The 11,785-nt window shown below is 35.7% G+C and overlaps 2 protein-coding genes across 2 annotated transcripts; both read right to left on the reverse strand.

Annotated features, from left to right (window-relative positions):
• Nucleotides 1-5,334: 5,334 nt before the first annotated feature.
• Nucleotides 5,335-6,072, reverse strand: LOC133199668 (tigger transposable element-derived protein 6-like). Its single transcript, XM_061335542.1, has one exon. The coding sequence runs from the start codon at nt 6,070-6,072 to the stop codon at nt 5,335-5,337; it is 738 nt and encodes a 245-aa protein (XP_061191526.1).
• Nucleotides 6,073-6,102: 30 nt separating this feature from the next.
• LOC133199669 (jerky protein homolog) lies at nt 6,103-7,064 on the reverse strand. Its single transcript, XM_061335543.1, has 2 exons — nt 6,920-7,064; nt 6,103-6,692 (listed from the first exon to the last, which is right to left on the reverse strand). Exons 1-2 carry the CDS (start codon nt 7,062-7,064, stop codon nt 6,103-6,105), a joined length of 735 nt encoding a protein of 244 aa, XP_061191527.1.
• Between the last annotated feature and the right edge of the window lie 4,721 nt (nt 7,065-11,785).

Here is an 11,785-nt window from a genome sequence, read left to right on the forward strand (position 1 = left end):
TATTTTGCCTATATGCTATTAAAATAATTATCATCGACTGTCTTACGATAATTAATTTAGAGACGCAGTGTCATTGAAAAGTAGTAATTGATTAAAAGACAAAACACTAATTTAATTTTTATTTCGAGTGCAGTGTCAAAGTTAAACGAAATATGAAAAAAACAGAAACAGCCTCAATGTCAATATGAAGACTATTTTTGGACAAATACTTACAGAACTGCGTTCAATGATCATTTTTGGAATAGTATGTACGACGCTGTAAAATGTTGTTTTCATGTAACGAATGCATAGTATGATGTCCGTATTACGAAGAATAAATAAATATACATGAAATGACGATATACATTTTTTGCTTTACTCAGTTTGATGAAATATTCATCTGGATTACGAGAAAATATCGTTGTTTTATAAAAACCACGTGTAAAAGGTTAGCACTGCATGAAAATCATTACATCCGGTATGACTAATTTTAAAACCTGTCAACAAACCCGGAAAATTCCGGACTCTTGGAAACCCGAATTCTTGATCTCTCGAAGTTTCTCCTTGGTCCCGCAGACTTCGAGGTATCGAGAGTTACCTGTAGTATATGTTGAAAGACTAAAAAGATATAAAAAGAGCTTAATTTCTAATTTTTGGAATGACCTTGACCTTTGACCTTTGATATATTTTAAGGTCAAAGGTCAATGAATCTTATGCAGTTGGTCCCATGTCTCTACGACTTATCGTTTTGAAAATTTTTAATTATTTGTAAACATCAAAAACTTTCAGGGGCAATAACTCATAAAAGGGGTCCACGAACACTTTCGCAATGAAAAGATTGAAAAGTCCCCTCAATTAGTCGAAGACATTGGTGAAGGTTTCGTACCTCTACGGTTTACGGTTTCGAAGGAGTAGCGATAACAAGGTTTTTCGTACAAGGGGCAAGAACTCCGAAAGGGGTCAAAGGTCATACTCGTTGGGTAGTTTTTCGAAATAACTTTTGATGTCAAGTATCATGAACTATAAAGTTTTTCGATAAGTCTTTTGGTTCAAAAGGCCGTAGCGGAAAAATAATAATAATAATAATAATAAACAGAAGCATTTCAAGAGGTCTTTCCACAGAAAGGTGGAAAGACCTAATAATAAACAGAAGCATTTCAAGAGGTCTTTCCACAGAAAGGTGGAAAGACCTAATAATAATAATAATAATAATAATAAACAGAAGAAAATCAATAGGTCTTTCCACAGAAAGGTGGAAAGACCTAATAAACAGAAGAAAATCAATAGGTCTTTCCACAGAAAGGTGGAAAGACCTAATAAACAGAAGAAAATCAATAGGTCTTTCCACAGAAAGGTGGAAAGACCTAATAATAATAATAAACAGAAGAAAATCAATAGGTCTTTCCACAGAAAGGTGGAAAGACCTAATAAGCATTTCAATAGGTCTTTCCACAGAAAGGTGGAAAGACCTAACTAGGAGACTAATTGTTCAGAGAACAATTAGAGGCCTTTCCACCTTTTTAAGTGTTTCCGTGTCATTTGGGTTGAGGAAAAGTAGAAAAATACAAAAAATGGGGGGGGGGGGGGGAAAATTTGCTCCTCCAGCAGGGATCGAACCCAAAACCCTTGGATTGAAAGGCAGGTGCGCTAACCATTCGGCCACGCATTCTGATATCATTCGTAAGTTAAAAAAGAAGTTCCGTAAAAGGAAATAGTTCCTGAATTTGCAAGCAGTATATTAAATAATAAGGGACGGGCTGCGTAAGAAAACATTAACACTGTTCCCTAATGAAAATGTATTAATGGACTGTAGCCCGATTCATAGATATTGTGAGCATGCTGAATTTTTTGTAAATAGCTTTGTTGTAAGCTTAAAAGATCGGGTTCGGATTTTAACATTTCTGACTGAATATCCTGAAATAACTATGAAACATTTAAATAAACATTTCTTTGGGTTAAATTAAATATGTGTATCACAAATTAAACTCCCAACATGCATTTTTAGAAGGGAAAGACGACAATGAAAGCGAGAATTGTTTTTAATCTACCGAAAATCGCTATTTCTTGAAACTGATTAATTCTAAATAAAAATCAAATAAATTCCAAATGTAAAAGAAAGAGAGAATGCTTGGTATTAAAATGTCGTATCATATCAGGAGAATCGAATGCTGCTAACGACATCTGAAGAAATAGCTGATAAAAGGTTTAGATCATTTCTCCGTTCACCTGCACTTTAATTACAAACACAACAGAACTTGTAGTTTTTGCCGTGAAACTTCAAGACTTCTATAAACTTATAGGACTCACCGTAAAACTCTCCAGAAACTTTCTCTGAGGTCTATACTACTATTGTACCAAATATGGTGTCAATCCGAGGTCTGGTTTGAATTTGACAGAAATATTCTACGTTGCTGTTGATGTGATTTTTTTTTTTTTTAAGAAGGGGGGGAGGTTAATTATTTATTTTATGCCTCTTTTAAACTAATAATTGTAACTACTTCCACATCCTTAAGCCTGATTGTGACCTTGGGTCAAGGTCAAAGGTCAAGGTCATTACAAAAAAAAGAGAGAGAGAGAGAAATCTTTACTTTTCTATGTTTTTACCTGATACTGGAGCTGAATGCATGTCCTTACTTTTCCATTTGACCCAAGGTCAAGGTGAAGGGTCAAGGTCAAAGTTCAAGGTCATTTGGTAAATTGCCATATTTTACACATATATAAGGAATTTCTAATGTTTTTAAATGACCTTAACCTTTGACCTTGACCTATATTTCAAGGTCAAAGGTCGAACATGCTCATGCAGTTGATCCCATGTCTCTAGGATACACCGTTTTTAAAAAAAAGTTCATTAAATGTAAGCAGCGTAAACTTTCAGGGGCAGTAACTCATACAAGGGACCAAAGAATGCTTTCGCAATGATAGAATGAAGAGAGTACTAAATGAGTCGAAGACACTGGTGAAGGTTTGGAATCTCTACGGTTTACGGTTTCAGAGGAGTAGCGATAACAAGGTTTTGTTGCACAAGGGGTGACAACTTTTGAATGGGTCAAGCTCGGGGGACAAGAATGAAATCTTTGAAATAGTTTTAGAAGGACATATTATAGATGCAAAGATATTCAGTATATGTTGAAAGACAAAAGAGATATTAAAAAAGCTAATTTTCTCATATTTTGAATGACCTTGACCTTTGACCTTGACCTTAAGTTCAAGGTCTAAGGTCAAAGAATCTTATGCAGTTGGTCCCATGTCTTTACGACTTGTCGTTTAGAAAAGTTTTTCATTATTCGTAAACATGAAAAACGTCCAGGGGCAATAACTCATAAAAGGGGTCGACGAATTCTTTCGCAGTGAAACCTTGAAGCGAGTACTCAGTTAGTCGAAGACATCAGTTAATGTTTCGTACTTCTGCGCTTTATGATTTCGAAGGAGTAGCGATAACAAGGTTTTTCGTTTAAAGGGCAAGAACTCCGAAAGGGGTCATAGGTCCTACTCGTTGGGTAGTTTTTCGAAATAACTTTTGATGTCGAGTATCATGAACTATAAAGTTCTTCGAAAAGTCTTTCGGTTCAAAAGGCGGTAACGGAAAAATAATAATAATAAACATAAGCATTTCAATAGGTCTTTCCACAGAAAGGTGGAAAGACCTAATAAACAGAAGAAAATCAATAGGACTTTCCATAGAAAGGTGGAAAGCCCTAATTAATTCAATACATTCTCTCGATATTTTTTATATAATGGCACTAAACAAACGTTTCAGATTTGTATTAATGGTCTACCTAAGATTTGCAAATAATATTCTGTTTAATAATAAAATGCATTTTTCACTGTGAAAAAATTACATGATCTGCCTCTCACTGCACATAAAATGCGTCAATCTTTACCATGATGACGTCAAGTCGACAAGTGCATTGCGATCAGTGACTTGTTTATATCTTGCTGTGTGGGATTTATTTAGTGACAAAAATGAATGCAGTGGTAAGTTTTGATGTAGTTCATTACTCTTATGCAGTTTAGATTCGCAAATTATTTCATTTTCTGTTATTGTGAGGAATTGCTATATTTGTGTGATGTCACAGTAAACTTTTCCCGTATAAATTAGGCCCCGCCCCCTTTATGCAGCCTTAACAGAGCTGCGTTTTTGAAAGTGTCAATAAATTGCAATCAGGTCTAATAGGAGTTGCAAATGAAAGATTGCAGCCTACCCCCAAGTGTAACGAATGGATGGACATGTGGATAGACCAGGGTTCTCCATGGGCCGTTTAACGTGGCGCCCCCGCCACAGTTAAATTCCTTAGCGCCACAGTTCAAAAATCAGCGCCATAGTTCCGCCACAGTTAAAATATTAGCGCCACAGTAAGATCGTCGTCGTCAATAAGATAAATATATAAATTTATAAACCAAATGAACCTCCAAATTAAGTACACTTTTACAGTTTCTTATGCTAAACCGTTAATTTACTCTACGGTAATTAGGGCCCATTGTTTGGCTTGCACAAGCAATTATCTTCTAGACCTCGCTGGACACTTAAATGAAAAGAAACAAGCCATTTTTTCCACACTTCACGATAATTGCAAATGAAATTTTTTAAAATATCAATTAATTCATGCTTTAATAGTTCTACAGATAACCATGTCTCTAAAATTGCATTGGCACTGCGAGTCAAACGTCGTAAGCGTGTACTGTTGTAATCATGTATTTTTGTAATGTTGAAAATTAACGATAGATCCACCAAAATATTATTTTATGACTCTAAACTGCTTATATATTTTTTTAATTCACGTTTTAAGCTATTTCAGTCTTCAGACCGATAATTGCAAATATATATACAGTGGCGCCTCATTAATCCAGACACCTTCGTTCCCAGCAAAATCGTCCGGATAAATGAAGCGTCCGGATAAGTGAATCGACTATAAAATTACCTTCCAAAATGTACACATTAAGCTATCAAATAGAAAAACAAATAGCTGTGATACCTTCTATGCCTTTATTTTAATGTTCTAAAACAGAAATCAGTATACATGCATAAAAAGATGGACAAAAAGATGTACATATGAAGTTTACATGATAAAACAAAATAAAATGTAGCACAGTACACAAACATGTACTTAACAACTGCACTAAATATTTTATGAATACATGTATACATATTCACAACGAGAAAGCACTAAATTTTCACTAGCACACATCACTAAGCACAGTTAGAAATCCACATTTATCACATACTTATCACAAATCACATAGTACTTTCAAGAAATCTGTCATCTTCATCTGACGTGAGTCCCGGCCGAGTCTTTCACAAATTATTTTCTTCATTATCCAGAGTTGCTCAAGGGATCTAGTGTTGAGTTCTGCATCCTATGTTGTTGTTGTTTTCTGCTCAAAGTAGCTGATCAGTGTCTGGATGCACTGCTTGGCTTCAGCAATGGTGATGTCCCTGGCCTCTTCTTCCTCTTTATCTTCGTCACTGTTGCAGTCCGGAACTTCCTCTTCCCTGGACACTAACATTAGGATGTCGTCATCTGTTAGGTGATGCCCTGTTTCTTCTTCCGCATCAATGTTCACATATTTCTCAGCTGTCATATCTGTGGCTGATGGAAGTTGGCGCATCTGTTGCATAAGCTGAAGTAGGGGAACATCATCGTCATCCTCTTCATCTTCATTCTGGCGGCGTAGGTGGGAAAGTGGCAGGTCATCTTCGTCGAATTGAGCATCCTCTGCTTCTGGTAGAATTTGCACATGTCTGTAACAGTTAGTGATGGTTTTTGTCGAAACACAATCCCAGGCCATCTTCACCATATGTAGGGCTTGTCGTAGGTCCACAGTTTGTTCCTTGTTCTTCTCAGCACAGTCGATGTAATGGGCCACAAGCTGTCGTCTGTAGTGGGCTTTGAACGCTTTGATGATTCCTGCATCCATGGGTTGTATGTGCGCTGTCGTATTCGGGGGAAGGAAGTGCAGCTTCACATTCCTCAATATGAGGTCACCTTGATTATGGCTGGCGGCATTGTCCACTAAAAGAATCACCTTCCTGTTGCTGAGTCTCATTTGTCTGTCAAAGTCTTTAATCCAGTCTTGGAACAGCTCCGATGTCATCCAGGCTTTGGCGTTGTGTCGATATCGCACCTAGGTCTCTGGGTTGTAGGTCTTGCCGAAACACCTGGGACGATTCACTTTGGTAATCACAAATGGTTTTAGCTTCGTTGTTCCAGTGGCGTTGGCTGCTAAGGCGACTGTTATCCTGTTTTTGGACTTCTTGGTTCCGCTCACTTTTTGCGTTGCCAGTGTGTAATTTGGTCCCAGTCTGTAAAACAATCCCGTCTCATCTAAGTTGAAGATGTCATCTGGTTCGTAGTCCTTGAGTACACGTTGTAGATCTCCTCGTCCCGTCTGAACCGCATTCATGTCAGCACTGTCCGCTTCTCCCTCGTATAATTTTCTTTTGATGCCACGTCGAGTCTTGAAGCGATGAAGATACCCTCTTGAGTAGTTGAAATCAGTAATGTTGAGTTGTTCCCCAAGTTGTTTGGCTTTAGTCAGTAGCATGTCGTCGTTAATGGCAGCGTGACGGGCAGACATGTCTGTAAACCAAAGGTAGAGAGCGTCGTCCAGGCTTTGGTGTTTTGGATGTTTTGCACGAGTCTGATCTCCAGAGTCTGTAGGGACGTCTAACCACTTGTCCTTGTTTTTCAAGATGTCGCCGATCGTTGATTTACCTAAAATATGAAAGAAATAAATGAATACAAATGTATATTTATTTATTTATCAGTTGGTGAAATTAAGATTTCTTATAAATTTACCATTCTGAATTTTTTTTTTTATATTAAAAGTAAGATATTAAATTTAACCTTAATTTATATAATCATAATTTAAAGAACCCACTAAAGTAAAAAGCTTTGTCAGAGGAGGGGGGTGACACAACAAAATACTTCTGTGGTCTTACCTATTGTAAGTGATGTTTCATCTATGATGAACTGCCGTATGTCTTGGAGAGATGCATTTGGATGATCAATCTTACGCTGACATATTTTTTTCTTTACACTGACAGGAACCTCGACTCCCCTCCTCTTTGCTTGAGGTGTAGACATCTTGGTAGATGACAGAATGCATTGACCAAAGATCAATCTGACACTCTTTTTATGCCATATTTTTAATTATCCAAGCTTTATTGACAATACATTCAGTCTCATCATTAAATTTTTTCAGTTTATTATCTGTCCTTGCGTTTTCATTACCTAAATGCGCTAATAGCTGAACACTAATCCAAGCGAACTCAGACACGCGTAATCAGTGCAAAAGTCATCCACATTCAGATCAAACACAAGCCATCTCCATAATTATCAATAAAACGTTTAACTAATTAAAGCTGGATTTTTTTATTTCATTATTTGTCATTTCCTACAAAATAAAACGTAATGTGCCTTGATATCCATTTCCCGTAGTGTAAAATAAAAAAAAAAAAGCAAAGAACGCTCATAGTTCATAACACAATTAATATGACATATTTTCTTCAATTTCATATTATTTAAACGGCACTCAGATATTAAACCTTTTTGTAAATATTTACGTTAAATAACTTGAAATTATACCATGTTGAACAGAATCTTGTTAAAGATAATAGACACACTTTTCAACACTACGAAACCAATCGCAAGTCAACAGGCATGTTAAATTGTTCATTTAATTTCCAGATCACCATAATTTATTAATATCAGAAATGTTTCTGAATGAATTCAAATTAAACATTTTACAAATTGTATTAGCTAAAATTCTTCAACATTCCAAATACGCGTGTCAATTACATGCAAATCATTCCCAAGGTAAACACACGCTAATTATAGATACCATTGTTTGGAGGTCACAGGTAACCGCCTTCATACGGTCTGCATGGCTAATGTTTTTACAACAATTAAAACCATGTAAAAAAGGTGTGAAATTGTCTCTCATCGAAAAATACCGTCCGGATTAATGAGTCATTTTACAATGAAATATTACGGTTTGTAGTAGAAATTGACCGTCCGGATACGGAACGCGAATTTCCGGATTAATGAGACAAAATAACGTGTAAAAAATCCGTTCCCAATAAATATCGTCTGGAAGGTGAAGCGTCCGAATTATTGGCGTCCGGATTACCGCGGCGCCACTGCAGATGTAAGCTTGATCGTGTGACTTACCAGAATTTCCTCTGTCCTTTAATGTACAACAGTTACTGTATAATTGACCTTTTGTTAACTTTTTTTTTAAAATAGGGATTAATGCTTAAAACTTGTTGTTACTCGTACTTTTATTTTCAGATTCTATAGGCTAATATTTGTTTATTTAAAAGTACGTATGTGTTGGGGGGTCTTTAAATTTTCACAGTATGCATATATTTTGGAAACATCCTAATTTGTGTTTACACTATATGTAACCGATATCTATTAATTGCTTTAATTATTAGATTTATTAATCAATTGACCAAATCATAAATGTCATTTGTATAATTAAACTATTCATTCATTGGGGTTGTGTGTTTTTCATTTTTTTAGTGGTTCCTTCGCGAATTCAGTCGCCATATGACTGCGAATATTAGCGCTTCGCGTAAGTCTTGCGCCACAGTTAAATTTGAAATGATGGAGAACCCTGTAGACATCACACCATTATAGACCCCCTGCTTTCCAAGTGAGCTAGGGTATAAAAAAAATGAAACCACACAACATAGGAATGTTTTGTTTATTAACATGATTTAGTTTGGCCTGGCCACTCTTGAAAAGATTTCTTCCTACATACTCATTTGTAAAACTCTGATCTCCTGTTATAGCCTGAACATTGTTCCAGGGACCCTGATCTGGAAAAATTTTAATCTAAACTGAGGATGCCAGCATATCAATTATGAGTAATAATTGTTTTTTTTTTCTTGCTTATTAGAGGAAGATTTTTCTTGTACATATTCCCCATGTAAAACTTCAATCTTCTATCATGGCCCTACACTATACCTTCAGGAGTCATGCTTCAAATAAACTTCTACACTGCCTAAAGATGCCTTCAAATTAATATGTAGCTTTGCCATTCTTGAGAAAAAAGATTTTTAAAGATTATTTTTCTGTATATTATCATGCACAACTTTGATCATCAATTGTGGCCAAATCCTTCAACTTAAATCTACATTATCTAAGGATGACTCTGTAAATAATATAATTATCGGTAGGCTTTGAGAAGAATTTTCACAATTTTTTACCCCCATATATTCCTATGTTAAGTTTGATTGGTGAATGTGACCTCACCCTCATGTTGGGGGATCATGATTTAAAAATCTTGAATGAATACTACCTAAGGAGATACTTTTATTTTAAAATGACTAATCATGGCTTTGCTGTTCTTGAGAAGATGATTTTTTCCTATATTCCTCTGTGAAACTTTGATCCCCTTTTGTAGTCCCAATGTGCCCTACCTCCTAAGGTCATGATCTGACCAAACTTGAATCTACACTTAGTAATGAAGCTTTAACTTGAGTGTTTCTTGGTAAGAAAAAGATTTCTAAAAGATGAAATTAATTCTAATGTGACTGTTTTGTAAAATGTATTTTGATTGGATAATTCACTGTTGTTTGATGCAGTTAAATGAGCATCAATGAGTGTGAAAGCTTTTGATTGTGACATCGTAATAGAATGATGCAAAAACACAATTACCCTTCATGAGGTATATCATATAAAAAAATCAACAAAATAAGACATAAAAATCAAATAAAGTGCATTAATTGCATTAGAATGGAAATAACCATCTTCTCATTTGTTATTTGCGACCATTAATGCTGACTTAACAGTCGCAAACATCAGTTTTATTGGCTCTGCTTACTTGTTGCCAGTAAAACTTAGTTGCCCCCATTAAATCAGCATTAACAGTTGCAAATAACAAGTGAGAAGACAGTTATTCCCTAATTTTCACTAAATTTTAATTATCTCCCCTTGGAAGAGAGCATGGCCTTTCCTTTGAACAAACTTCAGTCATCTCCTAGTCAGGGGCAAATATAATACTAAGTTTGATCTCTATCAGACCTCAATATCATAAGGGGTAATTTACCTCTTAGAGAGACTACCAGTGATGTCAGGCACAGGGTTCTCAAGATACTGAGTGGTCAATATATTCCTATGTCCAGTGTGACTCTTGATCTCGTGATCTAAAAATCAATGGGGGCCATCCACTCATTAAGGGAATAAATATTATTATCTCCTTATTGCATATACCAAGCCGTACGAAACATGATCCCCCAACATGAGGGTTAGACATGGCATGGATTCTGCTTCAGAAACCTGTGCTTATAGCATTCCTGCTCCTTTGTAAAATATGTATGGAAAGCCATGCCAAAAAGTGGTCGAGGCACAGACAAGGCAGAAGATATTGGCCAAATTATTTAAACTAGATCACACGGTTTTACAAAATCCATGCCAAAAAGCTGTGCTAGTTTCCTTATATGGACTCATGGATTCTGTAAACCTGTGTCAGAAACCCATGTCATTTTCCAGATATGGAGACACAGATTTTTGGAAACTTGTGTCAGAAAAACAGTGTGACATACCAAATATGGAGTCACAGGATCTGTGCATTTGTCTAGATCTAGGTCAGGACCTTTAGAGATCGAACCTCCTCATGTAACTGTGAATGCCAAAATGGTGATTGAAACCAAACTTCATAATGCTTTACATTATTATTATGCTTTATTATGTTTTAGAATTTTGAAAAGTTAAGAACCATACATACATACATGCCAACTTTCCCAATTTAGGCGGGATCCTCCCGATTTTACCCTTTTGATCCCGCTTTCCCGATCAGGAAAGCAAAACTGCCCTAAAATCACGATTTGGAAAAAATTCTAAAATTTATGATTTTCAGAGTTTCCCTATTGCAATATTTTGTCAATTGGGATTAGAATATCAGACATGTTTATTCAATTCACACAGATTCTTTAGGCAGGATCCTCCCGATTTTACCCTTTGATCCCGCTTTCCCCATCAGGAAAGCAAAATTGCCCTAAAATCCCGATTTGAAAAAAATTCTATAATTTCCAATTTTCAGAGTTTCCCTATCGCAATATTTTGTCAATCGAGATTAGAATATCAGACTTGTTTATTCTCATGCAGAGGTGTTAATTAGCCACTTGAAATCACTTTGCTTGAATGCACACAGCTGTCCAGGTACAGGTAACATGTAGCCTGGAGCAGTTTTCAGTTAGAAGGCCGGGGTATTGCAAAGTGAAACACATAAATTTAGGGGTTAATGAAAGAAGATGTGAGCAAGCTCACATACCCCATGCTCCCCCAAAACTCAACAATGCAACACGTTTTAAACACACAGTATAATAATTCAAAAAGGGGCATTACTTGCAAAAAATCATCACATCAAAACTTCTTGCATATAAGGACATTCAAATCTTTGTATGTTACAAATTTTATTGGGCTGAAGTGTCTAGATAAATAATGGAATCAAAATTTCTTGGTAATATACAAATCTATACATTATGTCTGAAATACCTACAAAGTTTCAGGAAATTCAGTGCAGGAGTTATGCTGACATACTGTTATTTAAATTCCTCAGTGATTTTGATTTGTTATGAGTGTAACCAAACTTCACAATGCTTTACATTATTATTATGCTACGTACATTATGTTTTAGAATTTTGAAAAGTTAAGAACCAGTCCATATGTGAATGTGCCCATTCTCTGTTTGTTAAAGATCTACTTTATCATTAGATTACAATTCATACTTAGTTTTTAATTAAGAATTAAATGAAAATGTACAATTCAATTGTAATTTTACCTTTGTTTGCAGAATC

Source organism: Saccostrea echinata, unplaced genomic scaffold (genome assembly GCF_033153115.1).
Source record: "Saccostrea echinata isolate AGI-Se365-2 ecotype Australia unplaced genomic scaffold, CSIRO_AGI_Sech_v1 ptg000034l, whole genome shotgun sequence".
NCBI lineage: Eukaryota > Metazoa > Mollusca > Bivalvia > Ostreida > Ostreidae > Saccostrea > Saccostrea echinata.

Excerpts from the sequence above, each read along its gene's own strand:
- LOC133199668 (XM_061335542.1), bottom strand. The coding sequence starts at position 6,072 with ATGACATCGGAGCTGTTCCAAGACTGGATTAAAGACTTTGACAGACAA.
- LOC133199669 (XM_061335543.1), bottom strand. The coding sequence starts at position 7,064 with ATGTCTACACCTCAAGCAAAGAGGAGGGGAGTCGAGGTTCCTGTCAGT. Across the intron at positions 6,693-6,919 it reads TGAAACATCACTTACAATAG|GTAAATCAACGATCGGCGAC; the intron begins GTAAGACCACAG and ends TTCATATTTTAG.